The sequence below is a fragment of the Lutzomyia longipalpis genome, chromosome 4 (genome assembly GCF_024334085.1).
Source record: "Lutzomyia longipalpis isolate SR_M1_2022 chromosome 4, ASM2433408v1".
Taxonomy (NCBI): Eukaryota; Metazoa; Arthropoda; class Insecta; order Diptera; family Psychodidae; genus Lutzomyia; species Lutzomyia longipalpis.
Genome location: NC_074710.1, coordinates 12,969,679 through 12,991,508, shown reverse-complemented (window position 1 = coordinate 12,991,508; position 21,830 = coordinate 12,969,679). Strand labels below are relative to the sequence as shown.

The following is a 21,830-nucleotide window of genomic DNA, read 5'->3' as shown; positions in this document are numbered from 1 at the left end:
ATCAATTTCCCGTTGAAATTGGGGTTATACAGGTTGAGGAAAATGAGCACTTTCCTCGATTAATTTTCCCATATGTTTTCCAAGAATTTGAATGAAATTGTACAAGTGGCGCCAACTGGTGGTCATAAAATTAAATTTAGGTTGACAAATTTATGTTCTTTATGACTTTATTTTCAAAGAATTTATGCTGTAATGTTATGTTTTTAGTGCATTTTATGCTTTTATATTAAAGAAATATGTGTAATAAGTGCATAAAAATCAGCCGAAGGGCAGTGCGATGTGACAATAAGTGCATTTTTTGTGGTCAAAAAAGGTGAAAAACATCACTTTTTCCAGGTGAGTTTTCCGCATGAAAAACACCTCAGAATGCAATGCGACTACCTCACAACGATTCTAGAACGCATGCAGAATCTGAGGAAATCAAATTTGGTCAGGGAAAACCCCCCAATTTTCCGGAACAGAGCTCCAAAGTTTTCCCGCGAAATTGCATAGGGTCGTTTTTTTTTTTTTTGTAACCCCCCTTACCTTCCCCCCTATAACCCAGTCTTAAGCTATACAGCGCATAGGGTCGTAGTGGAGACATCATATCGCGTGAATTTTCCAATTTATTTGTATTTAAAATGCTATGAAACCCTTCACATAAAGTCTACAATGCATTTAGAATGTAAGGAAAATCAATTTAGGCCTGGAAAACATCTCAATTTTTAGGAAAACGCCCCAAAAAAATTCCAATCACCTCACATAAAAAATGTAAACAAAGGGTTGACAATATTGTCAATGATTTCGCGGGAAAACTTTGGAGCTCTGTTCCGGAAAATTGGGTGGTTTTCCCTGACTAAATATGATTTCCTCAGATTCTGCATGCGTTCTAGAATCGTTGTGAGGTAGTCGCATTGTATTCTGAGGTGTTTTTTATGAGGAAAACTCACCTGGAAAAAGTGATGTTTTTCACCTTTTTTGACCACAAAAAATGCACTTATTGTCACATCGCACTGCCCTTTGGGTTATTTATATGCACTTATTACACATATTTCTTTAATATAAAAGCATAAAATGCACTAAAAACATAACACTACAGCATAAATTCTTTGAAAAAAAGTCACAGAAAACATAAATTTCGTCAACTTGAAATTATTTTTGTGGCCACTCGTGGCGCCACCTGTTCAATTTTATTCAAATTCTTGGAAATTGTATGGCGAAAATGAAAATGGGAAAATGCTCAGAGAGCTCAACCTGTAATACCCCAATTTCAACGGGAAATCAATCAGAATCAAATTCTGAGCCGTTCCTGAAAAAATTGGGACTACACGTGTCATTTTAATTATTTTGAGGTTGAGGTTAGAAAACATATTAATTTTCTTGGCCTAATATTATTCTACAAAAGTCTAATTCCACGAAAGGTTTAACCAAATCTATTCAATTCAAAGTAAAATGTAGGTGAAATGTAAAGTAAGATTTAACAGAAAATCAACGACAAAAGAAAGTTGAAAAGGACTAAATCATCTCGCCATTTTGAGCGTTTCAAAATGGCGAATGGTAGCCATATTGGATTTTAAGAATAGATGAATTTGGCGTTTTCTTTTTCATTTTTCAGAGAATTTATTACCTTTTAAAAGCTAGAATTTAAGCTTTGGCGTTTCCAATTATTATTTATTTATCAATAAATAAATATTTTATTGCAAAATGAAAATTTAAATTCAACTTACACATTTTTGTATTCCTTGAGTAACTTTCAATTGCACGATGGACAGAGAATATATTGTTCTATAATGAGTTTTCTCATCAATACTCTCTCTCTCTCCATAAATGCATCCGCACAACCCTCTTTTGCAGCACCACCCGCATTGATCCACCACATAATACAACGTTGAAACCCCACAATCGTGTTATATTCAAATTAAATGGCACACACTTCACTGGGTCAAGTTGAATTATTATGGACGCTCAATGGACAGAGAAATGATCAGGAAATGATTTGTGGATGGATTAAATTCTAACTTCTCTATTGTAATGCATAGAAAACAATTTAATTTTCCTTTATAGATTTATTGTTAGATCTTAAAGTTTTTCTTTTAACATTTTATAGAGAAGAAAATGTACTTTTTAGTTGCAAAGAGAATCATCGAGATCCACAAAGAAACTCGGCGTCTCTTCCACAAGTTCCACATCATCTGTAGCATCAGAATCAGTACTACTGCTGTCCTCCATTTTTCGTGAAGATTTTCGCGATGTTTTCTGCAACATCCTGCGTCGCTTTGTACGTGTTGATGTATTTGTACGTCTTGTGGGTCTCTTTGGGGGACTTTTGCCTGGCGGAGAGTGCGATATGAGAACAATGTCATCGTCTGAGTCATCTTTTGGGGGAAAATCTTCCGGAAGATCCACAAATCGTGCCCTATTGATCTCCACCATCATATCGGAGCTATGCTGCCTTGGCCCTTTGCGGATGTAGCTGTTGGTGTTGTAGGCAGTGTAGTGGAAGTCCTCCTTGAGGTAATCCTCCAGAAGAAGGTAGGCAATGATCTGTTCAGCGTAGGTTCGATCGAAATACGGTGCTTCCTGCTTCGGGACACGCAAGTACGATGGTCCCTTCTGGTACCACGCATCCACCAGCTTTGCCGCTGTCAGCTTCACATCCATCCCATCGGCTTGCTCAATGATCTTCAAGAGATCCTCAATGTGCCTTGAAATGTTCATCTTGGGTGGTGTTAGACGTTTCCGGAAGCGACATCGATCACACATCCTCCCGCAATCACTCTCATTCCACACCTCAGCAAAATGCTGACTAATCACATCCCTCCGGCATTGGGTACTGATACAGTACTGAATCATTGAGTAGGCATTGGGTAGCCCCGTTTGCTCGGCAAACATCATCGTTGTTATCTTGAAGGCGTCCGTGAATCTGTAGAGAAGGAGGCATTCGGCGTACTTCCCATCGCGACCAGCGCGTCCTGTTTCCTGATAAAAATTCTCCATACTTCGGCTCATTGTGTGGTGAATGACAAATCTCACATCCGGCTTATCAATGCCCATCCCGAAGGCAACAGTAGCCACAACAGCTTGAATCTGTCCGGAAAGCCAATTTTCGTGCACCTTCGTACGGACTTCGGGGCTCAGATTAGCATGGTAGGGATTCACCTTGCAATTGTGAAGCGTGAGAGCTTGTGCCAGATCTTCAGCATCCTTCTGGGAATGCGTATAGATGATGCCACTCTTCCCCGCATAGCGTCTCCGGAGGAGATTCGCCAGAAGCTCCACGAGAACCTTCTTCTCGCCGGGTTTTTCCATGACTTGGTAGTAGAGATTGGGACGATTGAAGGGTGCCTTGAGGACTAAGCAATCACGAATATTTAGCATCTTCTGCACATCCATGATCACCTTTTCCGTGGCTGTAGCTGTTACCCCGAGTATGGGAACATCCGGGAAGGTTGTCTTCATTGAACCGAGAAATTTGTAGTCAGGACGAAAGTCATGGCCCCACTGAGAGCAGCAATGAACTTCATCTACATGGGGGACAAATGGAAGAAAAGTTAATTTTATTCTTAAGATTATTTCTTGCTTTGTGCTGTGTGTATCCTCACCTATGGCAATTCTATCGAGTTTCTTTGCAAAGTAGCACTTCTGCAGGGAACTCATGAATCTCTTACTCTTCGCCAATCTCTCCGGGGTAACGTAGAGAAGCTTAAAGGCTAATTCATTACCCGGATCGGAGAGTTGCTTAAGGATTCGCTGCAGGGAAGCTTTCTCCGTTGTTGACGTGAGTAATTCAACGCTCACGCCCAATTTCTGCATTTGCCACACTTGATCTTCCATGAGGGACAGCAGGGGAGATACAACAAGGGTTAAACCATCCGTCGTGACGGCAGGAAGCTGATAGCAGAGACTCTTTCCACCCCCCGTTGGTGCAACGAGAATCACATCGTGCTTCGAGAGGATTGCATTTATAGCTTTCACCTGATGCTCCCGGAATTCCTTCAGCCCAAATGTGTCCTTGAGGTGCTTTCCAATGTCACCAGACCACGGAAACTCTACACGGGAGGAATAAAAACATTAAAAAGGAACAAAAAAAAAAGAAATCTCCGGATTTTTCCTTTAATTCCTCACCATCTGTCCAATTTCTATTTGCCAAATACTGAGATTTCTCTGCAAAACTCCTCTCTTTCAGCTTCTCCTTCTGAAGCTCAAGCTCATGCCTCTTCCGCTTTAGCCGAAAGATTTCAGCATCAACGTCTTGGATTTTCTTTGAGATCTCCTCAATCCGAGTACTAATCTCGGACATTTTTCCACGAAAATTTTAAAAGTTAATTTTATTTGCATATAGTACAAAGGAATTTTTTAATAATTAACAATAAACACTAAAAAGTTAAAAAGAAAGAAATTGAAGTTTCTGAGAAATTGTTGTTGTTTGGAAAAACAAAAAAACCTAACCTCAAATTCAAGTTTGAATTTGAGGTTATGTTTTCGCAAGTTCGTGAAACATCGTGGAAAATGACCATATTCAGTGGAAAAGAAAAGTAAACAAAAAAGGGTTTAACGGAAAATCCAACAACAGTTTCAAAATTTGCTAGATTTTCGTGGATTTGTGGAGTTTTTTGATCATTATATCTGAGGATTTTCAAGTGTAAAGCACAACCAGCCAAGGAAGAACGATGAGGAAGTCCAGGATTGATGATTCCTCCGGGAAATCCCAGCAAAGGTAATCATAAATTGTTTCCCTCTTTTGTTTTCCTTTCAAAAACTCAAAGCACTATCTTCACAGACAGAGCCGCATTCCTGGACCAAAGCGGAGCACCCTCGGGAAGGGTGATCGTCGCTCTGTCTCCGAGGATCGTGGTGGGTTTTCATTGAAGAAGAATTCCATGGTAGTACCGCGATTCTCCTCACGCCCGAGCAGTGCCAGTCGTGCCACCCCAATGCGTACACCCATGCGGACACCACTAATGCTTGGGGGATCAACGGATCGGAAGAAGACCCCCCTGAATGATAAAAAATGGTTCCAGGATCAACTAACGCGCATTTTTGACTACATTGGAAAGATAGAGGGATTGGATAGAAATTTTGTGTCTTCCCGGAATATCCGTTTGATGTCTATCAAGGATTTCCTTCGTATTATTTGCCACCTTGCCAAATTCTGGATGCCACGCGTAAATCTGAGCAATGATTACGTCGAAGAGATTGCTGAGATCCTTCGGAAGATGCGCTATCCGTACAACTTCAACAAATCCTGGCTTAAAACCCCAAATGCCCCGCATTCCCTCAATCACATCGTTGTGATCATTTCATGGCTCCTCGATGGTGTCCCAGAGTGCAGGCGCCCTGTTGCACGTGAAACGCTCCCCCTTGAATGTACGGACTTCCCCACGCGAGCTTTTGCTGAATTCTTCGAGGAATCCGTGCAGAATGCCTATCAGATGTGGAATGATGGTGATGATGAAGGTGCAGCGGCAATTCACAGGGAGATTACAAGTGAGTACATATCGGAGCGCTTTAATATGCCCAATGAGGTTGCCATGAAGAGGGAGATTACCAAGCTTGAGCGGGAGTGTGCTGAGCTTCAACTAGAGGCGGATGAGCTGGAGGCTAAGGAGGATTCCGTGGAGAAACTGAAGAAACAGTTGGATGATAAGAAGAAGCAACACGCAAAACTTGCCGAGGAGACGATTAAGATGGAAAAGGAGACAGCAATGGGGGCGCAGAAAGTTGCTGACTTGGAGAAGACTCTGATGAAGATGAGGGAAATGGAGACAAACATCCGGGAGAAGTGCGAGCAGCAACAGAAGGAGGGTTTGCCGCAAAAATTTGAGCAACTCTTGATGAAATTAGGCGAAGAGAAGATAAAGCATCAGTCAATGATGGATCTAACGAAAAGAATTCAGGTAAGGCACCGAATTCTCACTGATTTCACGGAATTCTCTTAAAATTTTTAATTCTATTCTAATATTAATTAGTTGCTGCTTATAAATTAAATTACAACGCATACACAGATCCATTCGCGTTGCGGTATACCAATTCTTATAACTGGACGCGTTATGATTGACTTTTCCAGGGTAGGGAATTCAATGAAGTTCACGTGCAGAAGGCGCGCCTAATGAAGAAGTATCACGATATAATTAATGAAGTTAACCTGGACCTGCAAAAACTTTCCCAACTCTTCCCAACGGAGCTCCAACTTCCGCCCAGTTTCAATTGGAACGATCTCACTGATGAGGCAAAGGCAGACCTTCTGAAGAACGCCAGGGCGGTCAGTCAAAAAATCTCCATAGAGATTGCAGAGAAGGAAATGGAGATTATAAGGTTGAAGAATGCCATTGAGATTCAGGGGGAAATTAAGGAAAAACTCCTGAAATCCGTGGAAAGTCTCAAAGAGGAATATAGCAGAGTGGAGAAGATGCTTTTGAAAAATGATGCAACGGCCAAGAGCAACTTTGCCATCATGCAGGAAAGAATGGAAATGGAAGAGGGAAAAATTGCAAAGATTCAGGAGGAAATTGAGGAGAAACAAGCAGAAATTGTGCAGTTGGAAGCGAAGCAGGAAGCAATGCTTGAAGCATTTGATAAGGACTCAACGCAGAAGTTGGATGCAAAGAGGGGAAGATTGGAGAAATACCGGCAAACTTACATGAGAATAAGTGAGCGCCTTCTCCAGAGTGGCCTATTTCCAGGGCCCCGAGATATCGCAAATTCCATCTTCAGACGCCGGCGACCTCGGCTCATGGAGGCGGAGATATTTTGAACTAAACTATCTTCTTTGAAACGCTGAAACTATTGAAACATATACCCACCAAAAAAACACAATATGACATTTCCGCGGAAAGTCGTTGGAAAATTCCATCAAATTAAATATTTTATTTTTATGAAATAAAATTATAAATAAATTGAACGTAAATTAATTAATAAGTAATAATATCCCATCTCAAGTGCCAGAATTTACATTTTTAGACATTACGGAAGAATTAGGGGGGAAAATTCAAAGAATTCTGGTAAATTTTTTGGTCACTTCTGTTTTCTAATAATGAAGTGATTCTTATATGTTCTGGCGGTTCTGACTACAAGAATTTTTATCTCTTGATTTCATCCCAAAGAGTCAGAACTTCCATATTTTCGACAATCAGATGTTCTTAATGAAAAAATTGTTTTTTTTTTAAGTTAGATTTGAGGTCACTTTACAGTACCACTTTCTTTTCCATTCACCCAATAATTCTTTAGACGAATAAAATCATTCCAAAATCAAGAATCAATCCTTTTTTCTCCACAAATATATACTAATTATTCTTAAAGCGTTCTTTTCTTCTTCAAAATATCTTTTAAAAAAATCTTTATTAGAACAAAATCATTCTAAAATCAAGAATAAATTCCATTTTTTCGCGTTTCTTAAAGCGTTCTTTTTTTCATCAAAATATCTTTTAAAAAAACCTGGAAGAGAATAAAAATATTCTAAAATCAAGAATTAATTCTTTTTTTTTCGCGAAAAATATACTAATTATTCTTAAAGCGTTCTTTTCTTCTTCAAAATATCTTTTAAAAAAATCTTTATTAAAATAAAATTATCCTAAAATGAAGAATAAATTCCATTTTTTTCGCAACAAATTTATTAATTATTCTTAAGAGGTTCTTTCCTTCTTCAAAATATCTTTCAAAAAATCTTTAAAAGAATAAAATCATTCTAATATCAAGAATAAATTGTATTTTTTCGCGACAAATATACTAATTATTCTTAAAAGGTTCTTTCCTTCTTCCAAATTTCTTTAAAAAAAATCTTTATTAGAACAAAATTGTTCTAAAATCAAGAATTTTTCCTTTTTTTCTCCACAAATATACTAATTATTCTTAAACCGTTCTTTTGTTCTTCAAAATATCTTGAAAAAAAATCTTTATTAAAATAAAATTATTCTAAAATCAAGAATAAATTCCCTTTTTTTCGCAACAAATTTACTAATTATTCTTAAAGCGTTCTTTTCTTCTTCAAAATATCTTTAAAAAAAATTTTAAAAGAATAAAATCAAGAATTAATTCTATTTTTTTCTTGACAAATATATTAATAAAAAATTGTGACGGCCATATTGACTAAACGGCTTGACAACATATCAAAATTTCAGACCTCTAGCTATAATGGGGCTAAGATATAGCGAAAACAAAATTTGGGGTTATTCAAAATGGCGGACGGAGGTGTGGGGGGGTTGATTTGACTTCATAATCGGATGTCTTTCAGCCGATATTTTAACTTTTCCGTTGACCGAAAGTCACTATCTATCAACGTTCTCTCGCAATTTAGCTTTGTACTACAGACGCCCGGAAAAATATGTTTGGCGCATACGTTTTTTGGAATGTGCGGACACTAATTCGTGCTCGTTCCAAGTTTAAGCACGATCTGACGACTTTCGATTTTGCTCGGTACACAAAAGCTGTGCCTAAAAGAAACACAGCTTAATCATTCCTAATTCAAGAATTTATGATTTTATTCTAATATAGATTTTTTTTAGATATGTTGAAGAAAAAAAGAACGCTTTAAGAATAATACAATTTATTCTTCATATTAGAATGATTTTATTCTTTTAAAGATTTTTTTAAAGATGTTTTGAAGAAGGAAAGAACCTCTTAAGAATAATTAGTATATTTGTTGTGAAAAAAATGGAATTTATTCTTCATTTTAGGATAATTTTATTTTAATAAAGATTTTTTTAAAAGATATTTTGAAGAAGAAAAGAACGCTTTAAGAATAATTAGTATATTTGTCGCGAAAAAAAAAGAATTAATTCTTGATTTTAGAATATTTTTATTCTCTTCCAGGTTTTTTTTAAAGATATTTTGATGAAAAAAAGAACGCTTTAAGAAACGCGAAAAATGGAATTTATTCTTGATTTTAGAATGATTTTGTTCTAATAAAGATTTTTTTAAAAGATATTTTGAAGAAGAAAAGAACGCTTTAAGAATAATTAGTATATATTTGTGGAGAAAAAAAGGATTGATTCTTGATTTTGGAATGATTTTATTCGTCTAAAGAATTATTGGGTGAATGGAAAAGAAAGTGGTACTGTAAAGTGACCTCAAATCTAACTTAAAAAAAAAACAATTTTTTCATTAAGAACATCTGATTGTCGAAAATATGGAAGTTCTGATTCTTTGGGATGAAATCAAGAGATAAAAATTCTTGTAGTCAGAACCGCCAGAACATATAAGAATCACTTCATTATTAGAAAACAGAAGGGCCCAAAAAATTTACCATTATTCTTTGAATTTTCCCCCCTAATTCTTCCGTAATGTCTAAAAATGTAAATTCTGGCACTTGAGATGGGATATTATTACTTATTAATTAATTTACGTTCAATTTATTTATAATTTTATTTCATAAAAATAAAATATTTAATTTGATGGAATTTTCCAACGACTTTCCGCGGAAATGTCATATTGTGTTTTTTTGGTGGGTATATGTTTCAATAGTTTCAGCGTTTCAAAGAAGATAGTTTAGTTCAAAATATCTCCGCCTCCATGAGCCGGGGGCGCCGGTGTAAAAGCATAAAATTGTACTGCACAAGGCTTTACACCAGGGCCCTGCCTATTTCCGAAACCAGAAGATCTGCAAAACAATAAGCAGGAAGTTCCGTCAGGTTCTAAGGATTCCGAGGATTCCAATGAAGGGACTGCAGGTGGAGCGCTCTAAGAAACATTCATTATATATTTTTTCGTTTATTTATATTTCCTTCAAACATTAACAAAAATAAATTAAATTCAAATTGAGCAAAAAATTCGCTGATTTTTTTCGCTATTACCCCAATCTCCCCTATCAACTGTCAGTCAAAAAAATTGACGACCAAAAGCTTCACCGGGTAGTTTGGAAAAATTAGTTAATTTGCTGAAAATCAAAGTTTTTCCTTGAATTTAAGTGCAAGGGAGGAAACTAAAGAGCTTCCAAATGGCCAGCAATAAGACGGATTTGTTGGCAGTGCTGCAGCTTCTTCGGAAATACAATTTGAAGGTAAACTAACCTCACTTTTTTCTGCATCAACAAATCAAAAACATTAATTTGTTATTATTTTTCCTTAATAAATAAATAAAAGGGCACAGAGGATATCCTACGGCGGGAAGCACAGCTGACGGATGTCCCGGAAACCGTGCCGGGAGATTCGGATGTGAGTAGTGTTCTTGCAGCGTACAAAAGTGAAGGTGATCCGGAAATCTATGAGACATCCTTTATGGAGCTGAGGAATTTTGTGGCGGAGTCTCTGGATATTTACAAGCATGAATTGGCCATGATACTGTACCCAGTGCTTGTGCACATGTACCTGGAGCTTGTGTACAACAATCACGAGGAGCAGGCGAAGCGTCTGATGGAGAAATTCAGTGCGGAGCAGGAATACTACTACCAGGAAGATCTAAAGCGCCTCTCAATGGTCACGAAGCGCGATCAAATGAGTGGGAATGACCTCACGGATACCTTCAAGTCCAATGAATTCATCATTCGCATCTCCAGGGATACGCTTTCACTCCTGAAGAGGCATTTGCAGGAGAAGAAACAATCCGTCATTATGAACATTGTCAATGAGCACCTCTACTTTGATCTCTACGAAGGTGTGGCACGCAATAAGACCCAATGCGATGCCACAGCGGGTGCCCTGACGGGTGAGGCAAAGCGACAGGATAATAAGGTCAAGGTGTACTATGGGTTACTCAAGGAGCCCGACTTCCAATCACTCACAGCTCCACCCGAGGAGGATGACGACATGGATCCCGATGCTCCGGATAAGCCGAAAAAGAAGAAGCCCAAGAAGGATCCGTTGCTGTCGAAGAAATCCAAATCCGACCCAAATGCCCCACCAGCTGACCGGATGCCCCTCCCGGAGCTCCGGGACATTGATAAACTGGAGAAAATTAAGGCTCTCCGCGAAGCATCGAAGCGTGTAAATCTCGGACCGGATTCCCTACCCTCGGTGTGCTTCTACACGCTCCTCAATTCCGCCCACAGTGTCACATGTGCAGAAATTGCTGAAGATTCAAGCCTACTCGCTGTGGGCTTCGCAGAGTCCATCATCCGTGTGTGGTCACTCACACCATCAAAATTGCGTGAGATGAAGCCAGCAGAACAGCTCAAAGACATTGATCGTGATGCTGATGATGTCCTTGTGCGAATGATGGATGATAGGACTGCAGAGACTTGCCGTACATTCCACGGACATTCTGGGCCAGTCTACAGGTGAGTTTTTCTGATCATTTTCATCTTTTTCTCTTCTTTTTCTCACAAACCTTGTGGTCCTTTTGTTGAAAGTTTTAGAAGAATTTTTCCCTTTGAAAGGGTTTGATGAAAAGGAGTTTATGCACTATCCTTAGAAAAAAACCTTTCATTTGAAAAAAAATTGCGATTCGTGCAATTTTGCAGAGAATCCAAAAAGAATTAGAGACTTAACATTTTTCACTAAATCAGCTGAAAAACTCTAGAAAAAATTTGTCTAAACATTCAGACAGTGACGTCACTGATGCAAATGCTTCATTGATTATTTGTATCAAAGTATATCCTGACGTGGGGCATATGCTTCACCACAGGGGTGTAGCTAGATATTTATTCGAAAGTTTGAGGAGTTTATGATCGTTTTAAGCTTAAGATTTTTAAAAGAAAATGAGAAGAATCTAACGAATTTTTAATTCTTATTTCGGTTCTTTGCAAGATCTCGCACATCCTGATTATTTTCCGAATAAAAGATTTTCCCGCATGGGAATGAATAAACTCCTTTTTGAACAAAAAAAAAGCAGAATTTTTTTCTAATTAAATAAATTTAAAACAAAATTCCCAATAGATGCGCCTTCTCATTGGATCGTTCAATGATGCTCTCGTGCTCGGAGGACGCAACAATACGTCTGTGGTCTCTGCACACCTGGACGTGTGTTGTGGTTTACAAGGGCCACCAATTTCCTGTGTGGGACGTTCGTTTCTCCCCGCATGGGCACTACTTTGTCACGGGATCGTATGATAAGACAGCCCGCCTCTGGGCTACGGACTCCCATCAACCGCTGAGGATCTTCATTGGGCATCTTGCGGATGTGGATTGTGTCCAATTTCATCCAAATTCCAACTATATCGCCACTGGATCGAGTGATCGCACCGTCAGGCTGTGGGATTGTGTGTCTGGGAATCACGTGAGACTCATGACGGGGCACAAGGCGCCAATCTACTCACTCGCCTTCTCCATGTGTGGACGCTTTTTGGCCTCCGGGGCGGCTGATCATCGTGTTCACATTTGGGATTTAGCTCATGGGCACCTCATTGCTGCCTTCACCACACACACCAATACAATTCACAGCCTCTGCTTCAGCAGGGATGGCACAATCCTTGCATCTGGTGAGTTTATCATTTAGAGAAATTCTTTCCGGGAATGTTTTTTTTTTACATTTTTTTTCCCTTCTCAGGATCTCTCGACTGTACCCTCAATCTCTGGGACTTTACGAAGCTCTGTGAGGACATCAGTGGTGAGAATGTGAATGTATCTCACAATCCTGACGTTCGGGATGGTGAACAGTACCTCCTGAGGTCTTTCCCAACAAAATCCTCTCCCTTCCTCACGCTCCACTTTACAAGAAGAAATCTCCTGCTTGCCGTAGGGATGTACGATAGTGGTTGAGAAGTCAATGCAAAATGATGGGAATAAAAGGTAAGAAAGAGAAATCTTCAAAACTCTATGATTTTTTTATTTAAAAATGTGAATTGATAGAAAAGAATAAAATGTGCGAATATCGTATAATTTGTGGAGAACAAAATTCCATTAAAAAAAATTCTAAAAGAGACATTCCTGCGGCGTTTGGTTCTTAGCTGACGATGAACACAAAGTAATTCTTGAAGATCATCGGGGAGATTTCGTCAGAAATGAAATTCCTCTCGGGGCGTTGGGATGAAAAGGGATTCACCATGGGTGGATGGATGAGATTTAGGGGGCGTGATGAGGCACGATGGAGCTGTGTGAGGTCCTGCGGGGCCTCCAATTCCGTATACGAAGTCACAACGATTGGGCAGTTGAGTGATGTGGTGACCTTTATGGTTTCTGGCCATGTGTCCAAGCCACTGAATCCCGTGGCTCTGTATAGGCCCGGATTGAAGAAACAAACTGCAAAAAAAAGGATTTATTATTTTAAAAATTCTTGTTAAATTGATAGGGGTGTAGCCAGGGGGAATTTATCTGTATCGAAATATCCTATAAAAATTCAAGAAATTCCGGCTTTTTTGGAGGTCAAAAATTATATTATTTTTACGCTAAAAACTACATTTCAAAAATTATAAAATAATAAAATTCCTAACGATTTTTTAAAAATGTTTGACATATGTCAAACATTTAAAAATAACGGTAAACGTTAGAAAACAACAACAAATGTCAAAGAAAAATTGTCGCACGTCAAGGGAAAAGCGTCAGACAGTACAAAGAACATTGTTAAATGTTAAAAAAGAAATGTCTAAGTTGGAAAGAAACGTCAAATAAAAATGAGGCGTCAAACGTTAAAAATTAGCATTGAGAAATGTCAAGTGTTTGAAAAAAAATGTTAAAGGTTTAAAAATAAATGTCAAACGTTTTAAAAGAAATGTCAAACATTTAAAAAAAAACTGTCAAACGTCTTTAAACTAAAAAAAACTCCAAGAACACCTTGAATAGATTTCTGGCTACACCCCATTGCACCTAATAAATTAACTCACTTAAATCTGGCTTCGTGAATGCCGGCAGTTTGGCGTAGTCGTGATAGAGTTTCCCGCATTGAAAGTCAAACTTCACCCCACGGCAGGACTGGCGACACGTTCGACACATTCTGCAATGAATTATTAATAATTTTAGAAATGTTCCTGGTAAAATTACTTAGCAGCCCTCAAAAGCTCACCGAATTCGACTTAAGATATCTAGTGGCAAATTTTCCGCATTCAATTCGGGCCCAATGAAAACCACCCGAAGTTCCAGAACTTGTGGGATGAGATGAAGGAAGAAGGCTTCCCATTTATCCAGGGTGTCTCCCTCAAATTGCAATTCAGCCCCAACTAAGTGAATAGTCAGTGTTTCCGCAACACTAAGCTTCACCTTCTGCATCGCACTGTAGGCTGTTAGTGGTGCCGTTGCTAGTTGCGTCAGGGTTGCATAGCTACAGTCATCCTTAATGGCAGGGTTATTCTTGTACAGCTCCTTGAAGACATCCTCCATTGTGGCAGGAAGTTCGTAGCGCTGCAAGAAGATTCTCGACGGAAGGGTTGGTTCAATGCGACCAATTGTCTTCTGGCGGATTATGAGTTTTTGGTAGAGCAGGAAGAAGGGACACCAACGCTGATGATCCTCAGATAGGTGAGCCGGTTGTTCCCGACAGTAGGAGACTTGACCGCATTTTTGACATTCCGTCAGCAATGGTGGTCGCCACTCACGGCAGGTTGGAGTACAGCAGATCCGTGGGAAGATGAGGATTTCCTTTTCGAACGGTTGTAGGGGTCGCTGTGTTAGAGATTCGCACAGATTGAGGGTGTGGACACGGAGATTCCTGAAGTCATCACTTGACAGGATCTTTGCATTATTGTAAACATGCCCTCCACGTTTCCGGGCAATTTCCTGAAGTGCACGACATAGTGGTTGATGTATCACGGCATCTTCTTTCGCATGAGCTTCACTGCAGTAGGAAACCATGAGGCAGCTCAGGCATGGGTTTGGACTCTGCAGGGCTATCTTGCAAACTTGGCAGATTGTAGCGAGGAAGACTTGTCTTGGTGTAAATTTGTATTCAATAAATTCTTCTTCGTCATCTGACAAAATCATTTGTTTCTTTCCTGCGGGTTTTTCAGGCGCTTTTGAAGACTGATTCAACGGTTCCTTTTGTGGGCCTTGTTGCGGAGTTTTCTTCAGAAGATGTTCAGGTTTTGGAGGTATTTGGGGCTTCTTACCAGCCGGAGACTTGGGTGGACTCTTCTGTGGCGAAGTCTTCCCGCTTTTATCCGTCTTCTGTTGTTGTACCTGTTGAGCAGGCTGATTAATTTTCCTACCCTCATTTGATGCCTTAACTTCCTCTGATGGCTTAGTTTTGTCATGGAAAGACGGTAAGACACTAATCTGTGTCTGTGCTCCCATGTCACTGCTCCCAATGCTGTCTTTCTCCTGCTCAGCCTTTTGCTTTGGAACCTTCTTAATGGCTCCAGTACTGGTAGGTAGTGTCTGCATTTTTGTGTCCAGGATATCAATTAATTTATCTGGTTCAAACGAAATGGCATCCATTTTCTCCTGCGGATTTTTTTCAGGAACTTCTTTTGCCTTAGCCTCGCTCTTCTCCTTTGCTGCTCTTATATTCGCATCATCCTTATTCTTCTTTGTAATTGGTGGAGATGTATTTTGACACGGTTTCTGTGAACTTGGAGCTGTTTGGACAGAACTCTCTTTTTTGGGTTCTTCAAGAGGTTTCGTTTCCTTATCTTTACAAGTTTGAGTTTGTTCTGATTTTGGCTCAATTTTTTCGTCTTTCTTCCCTTCTGTTGATATTGCAGTCTTTTCTTGGCATGAATCTTGACTCTCAGGCTTTTTAGGAGCTTCACTACTAACCTCTGGATGGCTCTCATTCAGACTTGCTTCTGTGTCCTTTTTAATTTCTTGAACCTGCGTTACTTCAATTTCCTTATCAGGGGCTGCAGTCTCTTTAGTTTCTTCTGTCTGAGGGACTACCGTTTGTAGTTCTTGACTTGCCGCTGTAGACTCTTTGACTTCAATCTTCTCTTTGGCTGAACTATCTTGCTTTGAATCTTTACTATCTGTAGCCTCATTATTTTTCTTATTGTCTTTTTTCAATTCACTTGGTTTAGCCTCTGGCTTCGTAGCATCTGCCTTCTTTATATCTTGATTTTTCTCCTGAATTTGCGGAGATTTTGTTTCATTACCTTTCGTTTGTTTACCCTTTTTACCTTTTAGCCCTTTATCAGTTTTATCCTCGATTATTGGAAGTTCAACATCTTTTAGAGGGACATCAACTCCTGCAACGACATTAACTAATTCAGCCAAAGCTGCACCAGTTTCAGCTATTGGCTTCTGAAATTCTGCCATTTTCTCCTTTACACCTGCTGGACACATATCCTGCAATGGTATATCGGTGTTGGAAACTAGCTCAATAAGCTGTGCCAATGTTGATTCAGTACTTGGTTCCTTAAGTTTATCTTTGCACACCTCCGTTGTAATGATGAGTGGTTGAGAGATTTCAATTGTTATTGGATCTATCAAAGGTACTTCCACCTTAGAAGCTGTATCAACGAGCTTTGCAAGCTCCTTTGTTTCATCAGTCTTTGGTAATGTGGCGGCTTTCGGAGCTTCACAGAGGGGTACTTGATCTGTTGTTAATTCTGTTGTTTTATCTGGAGTAATCTTTGGCTCTGTATTTTTCTTAACGTCCTCAGGCTTTGTCTTTTTATCCGGTACCTTTTGCTCTGTCTTTTGTTGTTTTTGCTGCTTTTTTTGGGATTTATCATTTTTAGATTTACCTTCTTGCTTTTGATCTGATTTCGGGACTACTTTGACTTCTGGTTTACTATCAGTTTTATCTTCAGACTTTACTTCAAGCTTATCTTCAGGTTTAGCTTCAGTCTTGATTGCAACCTGTTCTCCCGATTTTACATCTTCAATTTGTTTTATTTTTTTGCTCTCACTTTTTGGTTGTTCTTTGGCAGGAGTCTTAACTTCGAAATTATCTTCAGATTTTTCTTCAGCTTTGGTTTCTTTTATGATCTCAGGCTTATTTAGAATCTCATTTTTATCTGGTTCTACAGCAGCTTCGATATTTTCTTGAACAGTCTTGTTATCAGACGTTGCAGTTTCCTTCGGTTGAACTTTAACAGGATCATCTTGATGTTTAGCTTCAGGTTGTGCTTTAACATTAGGCTTAGTTTCGGCTTTAGAATTTTTATTTTCTTTTTGCTTCTCAGCTTTTTTGTTGAATTTATTTTGTTTGACTTCAGATGGAGGTGCATGAGCCTTACATTCTTCACGCTTTTCATCAGATTTTAAGTCGGTTTTGATGTCTCCTTTTGCCTCTTGTTTAATTGAAGGTTTAGGTTCATTTTTGTCTTGAGATTTTTCTTTTGGTTTTTCCTTAATTTCAGGCGAAATCTCTGACTTAGCTTCAGGCTTAATTTCACATTGAACCTCATCTTTAACTGCAGGCTTCTCGCCAGATTTACTCTGAGAACTAATTTCCTGATCAACTGTAGGTTTAGCGTCTGGTTTGAGCTCTTCTTTTTTTTTCTCAGGTGGATTTTCTAATTTTTTCAGAGCTTCCCCCGCGAGGTGTGACAAATTTTCTTTCGGCACTTTTGTATGTTGAACGTCATTTGCTACAACATTGTCACCACTTTCATTGGCTTTCACAACTGTATCTATTGCCACACCACAAATTCTATTTTCATCAACAGACGCCACTTGATTTGCTTTCTCTGCATTCTTCTTTTTATTATTCTTCTCACTTCGCTTTGATGAGGCATTTAATGCTTTTTCAGCCATTTCTTCCTTATTTTGCACATCTTTGGCCACTTCAGGCACCACGGGTGGACTTTTCGGTGCATTTTCATCTGGTGCAGTTGCATTTTGCTCAACTTCTTGGATGTTTTGTTGATTCTTTTTCTTGTTGCGATTTCTATTTCTTTTTTTCTTCCCAACTTGACTGAATTCTGCTCCAGTGTCTTCCATTTCTTGCTCTTGGGGTTCTTCCTTGGCTATTTCTTGGGCAACATTTACAGGTTCTGCTGTTGCTGCTTCAGCTACTGCTGTTGTCGGTGCATCATTGCTGCTGCTTGGCTCAGACTTAGCAATACTCGGAGCAATTTCAGCTGTTTCTTCCGCTACAGGAGTTTCCTTTTTTGCAGCATCACCAGAGAGTTGATTACCAATTGGTTGACTAACTTTAACTGCCTGTTGGTTGTTTCTGTTGGCTTTTCCTTTTGATTTTCTACCCATTTTCTCAACTTTCCTTCGTTGATTGACTGAAAAAATACAAATTTAAATAAATACAATCAGATTTGAAAGAATTACGAAAAAATGAAACATTAATAAGTTCATTTCATGTGTTTTATAATTGACTCAACATCCTCAACGTAACGTATTTGTAGGCACGTCGAAAGCATCAATTAATAACAGATATTGTAATTGAGATTAAAGTGATTTAATGTGCTCAAAAGTAAATAAATTTGCGTTTCATTTATAATTGAAAAAGAATTTATGTATTTTAAGGCTTTTAAATCTTTTTAATTGAAGTTTTGACTTTTTAGTCTTTAGAGTAATAAAAATCAGGTAACAAAGAGTCGAAAAAAAAACAAATTTTTCAACAGAGTTCTAACAAAAATATTCTTCCAATTGTCCTAACTTTTGCAAATTATGCTATAAATTTCATTGTTGACATTTGTATTGATTCAACAAGGTCGAATTTATGTTAAATACGGTTAAAATATATCAAAAACTTGTTATTTTTGCGAAATAACGTATCAGCGCCACAACGGCAAAAACACGAAACTACATTGTCCGAGCTTCGTTTGATCTTTTCTTACACTTAGAAAGACGATAGGAAGGGTTGAATGCAGTCTAAAGATATTCCATAAAATTGCGTTCATCACTAACAATCATGGGGAAATCATCTTATTGGATGGAACCCGTAACAAAATTAAATAAAATAAAAACTAACAATCATTTCCGATTGTTTGGTTAGGGCTAGAGGGTTAACTAGGCTAAAGGCTCCATATTCAAAAATACTAAACTGTCGTAAAACAAGAGAGTGGTTTTGAAATGAATAAATTTTATTCTTTCTTTCTATGAAAATTAATTTTCAATTCAAATGTTTAGCATTTTCTTCTCTTATTTTATTGAACAAATTATATACTTTTTACTTTTCAATTAATGACTTTCTAACGCCTCTTTGAATTTTAAATTCTTCATATATTTTTTATGTATTTTATATTGCTACACGAGGTAAATTGTCGCTTCGCTCCAATTTACCTCGCCCCGCTTCGCGGGGATTTGTTGCGCTTCGCGCAAATTTCAGAGAGAAAATAAATTATGATGGTTTAAAGGCAGATTTGGGCCACTTATCGATCCCAAAAGAAAAAATTTGCAAAGAGAAGAAATCATTTTCATACAACATTTCGGGCGCGAAATTCAAAAATTTGCAAAAAATGCATGACTTTTATATGGGGGCTACCTGAAGGGGGGCTTTGGGGGGAAAATGAATACGGCCACTCGAAAGCGCCTGATATAAGGAGTCTCTGTACCAAATTTCATCACGATCGGTCAAACGGTGTAGATTTGTATAGCTGTACAGACACGAAATCCTTTCTTTATTATATAGATAGATGGAGAGCTCTCATCAAACCCAAAAGAAAAAAATTTGCAAAGAGAAGAAATCATTTTCATACAACATTTCAGGCGCCAAATTCAAAAATTCGCAAAAAATACATGACTTTTATATGGGGGCTACCTGAAGGGGGGCTTTGGGGGGAAAATGAATACGGCCATTCGAAAGCGCCTGATATAAGGAGTCTCTGTACCAAATTTCATCACGATCGGTCAAACGGTGTAGATTTGTATAGCTGTACAGACACGAAATCCTTTCTTTATTATATAGATAGATGGAGAGCTCTCATCAAACCCAAAAGAAAAAAATTTGCAAAGAGAAGAAATCATTTTCATACAACATTTCAGGCGCCAAATTCAAAAATTCGCAAAAAATACATGACTTTTATATGGGGGCTACCTGAAGGGGGGCTTTGGGGGGAAAATGAATACGGCCATTCGAAAGCGCCTGATATAAGGAGTCTCTGTACCAAATTTCATCACGATCGGTCAAACGGTGTAGATTTGTATAGCTGTACAGACACGAAATCCTTTCTTTATTATATAGATAAAAAGCATAACGACCGTTTGAGCAATTTTATGAATTTGCAATGAGCAAAACATTCAATTTTGCACACATTCAGTGCTTTGTCCAACGGAAGAATCACTCTACCCTTAAACTTGACCATGCCTATCACATTGTCGTCGCATCTTATCCGCCAAAGAAAACTCTTCTTCGCTATGAAGTGTGCGTGCCAAGAAAAACCCAACACAGTCCATCTGTCTGACATTTATCGTTGGCGCTCTTGCAGACAATACGCGTTGAGGCAAAATATACATAATATGACATTTTCCTCGAAAAATTTTAACCATGGTGCGATATATGAAAATATTTTTAGCTTTTCCACAACATAATTTACGATGGAGACGTTGTGTAACAATAATATCCATTCAAAGTGTCGCGATATTTATTTTTTAAATTTATATTTTGTTCTCTGATAAGAGAATTTAGTTGATGGAAAAAAAATCTTTTCATTTTTTTATGCTCCTTTGGACGATAGTCTGGTATTTTGTAAAGTGAAAAGCATTTTCCTTGTGGAATTTGCACCAAAATACAGCATCATGTGATGCAATTTATCTCATTGCAATTACTTGGCAGGAGCCTGATGAGCTATTCTTGTCCAACTCATTTCAACTTGATTTCACTTCACTTCTAATTAAACATTATAGCATTGTGAAAATATCTTCGATTTTCCAATCTGCACGGGGATCTTTGGGGTAGGAAAAAAAAGAGAAAGAGAGAATTGTTTCTAAAAATAAAGAAAAACCACAAACTCCCTTCGTGAAAAGTTTTCTTTTTTTCAGATTTATTCTCAAGATCGCTAAAAGACGTTAATCACTTCAGGAAAAATTACTTTTCTCACTCTTTTTTTTAATTTTTTCTTACGTAATAATTCTTTTTTAAAAAGATGTTTTTTTTAATCAATTAATTACCTATAAGAGATTCTTGAGATAATAACTTCTCAAGTCTAAACTCTTTGATTTCCACAAGTTCTTATCGCGATGCTCTGATAACGTCGACTATTATGTATTTTGCACGCACAGACTGTAGGTATTATGCACTTGTCCGCGCCTAAATCATCACACACACACACTCGTATGGCAAAGAGACTCACAATATGCGGGAAAATGTGTTCAGCACAAGAGGTAATCCTCAACTGAAATAATCTCAAAAAGTCCTATGTCTCAATGCAGAAATAATAGCCAAGTTCGTGGGGCTCTCGATGCTTTGGGGAGAATGTGAAAATACGCATAAATAAAAGCACCAAAAAAACACGTTAGAATTTGAAAATTTCACGAAATTTGAAAATCTTGAGCTCACAAATTGATACAATTTGCGTGATAAATAAATCGAAAATAATGATTTTCAAAAAAAATTCTATAAAATTTATTATCAGTGAAACTATAATTCAGAAGTAGACTTAAAGAAAGTACTGAAAAATAATTAGTTTTATTACTTTGAAAAAAAAATTAACTGAAACATATTGAATAAACTCCTTGAACTTAAAGAAGCATATTCGTTTCTGTATGGACTAAACCATCAATCGAGAAAACAATCGTAATGCACGAAATTTTATCTTGTACAGGATCAAAAAAGAAATGAATATTTTTGATTATTTTTTACTCTAGGATAAACTGGAAAAAACACGCAAAGATTTGACTAAAAATACAAACAATGACGTCACAATTAATTGTTTTTAACTCTTAAATTGGAATACGTCGAATGAGGTGCATTAAAAGTATTTTTTGAATGAAAACGTCCCAAAGGTCTTCAAAAGTTCTTCTTACTGACCTGTCTGCATGAATTGGAAATATTTTGCATTGCAAAAATTTGCAAAAAAGAATCCCAAAACTGCTTCTCGTAATTTCCATAATTTGAAATATTTCAAGAACTTTTTCACACCAAATTCCCTTCTTAGCCAAACCCTAATTAGTTAGATGCTTTAGAATTTATACTTTTGCTTCTCTTGGCAA

At 37.9% G+C, this 21,830-nt stretch overlaps 3 protein-coding genes across 3 annotated transcripts; 1 reads left to right on the top strand and 2 right to left on the bottom strand.

Moving 5' to 3' along the window:
- Positions 1–2,030: 2,030 nt before the first annotated feature.
- On the bottom strand, positions 2,031–4,431 carry LOC129796434 (ATP-dependent DNA helicase Q1-like). The gene is made up of 3 exons (XM_055838349.1): positions 4,105–4,431; positions 3,582–4,028; positions 2,031–3,503 (listed from the first exon to the last, which is right to left on the bottom strand). Exons 1-3 carry the CDS (start codon positions 4,277–4,279, stop codon positions 2,104–2,106), a joined length of 2,022 nt encoding a protein of 673 aa, XP_055694324.1. The 5' UTR covers positions 4,280–4,431; the 3' UTR covers positions 2,031–2,103.
- Positions 4,432–4,503: 72 nt separating this feature from the next.
- LOC129794520 (transcription initiation factor TFIID subunit 5) lies at positions 4,504–12,771 on the top strand. The gene is made up of 7 exons (XM_055835272.1): positions 4,504–4,696; positions 4,760–5,876; positions 6,047–6,718; positions 9,881–9,973; positions 10,056–11,188; positions 11,787–12,328; positions 12,397–12,771. The coding sequence occupies exons 1-7, from the start codon at positions 4,650–4,652 to the stop codon at positions 12,606–12,608; spliced, it is 3,816 nt and encodes a 1,271-aa protein (XP_055691247.1). The 5' UTR covers positions 4,504–4,649; the 3' UTR covers positions 12,609–12,771.
- LOC129796433 (titin) lies at positions 12,655–21,090 on the bottom strand. Its single transcript, XM_055838348.1, has 4 exons — positions 20,790–21,090; positions 13,849–17,956; positions 13,670–13,779; positions 12,655–13,088 (listed from the first exon to the last, which is right to left on the bottom strand). The coding sequence occupies exons 2-4, from the start codon at positions 17,928–17,930 to the stop codon at positions 12,793–12,795; spliced, it is 4,488 nt and encodes a 1,495-aa protein (XP_055694323.1). The 5' UTR covers positions 17,931–17,956; positions 20,790–21,090; the 3' UTR covers positions 12,655–12,792.
- Between the last annotated feature and the right edge of the window lie 740 nt (positions 21,091–21,830).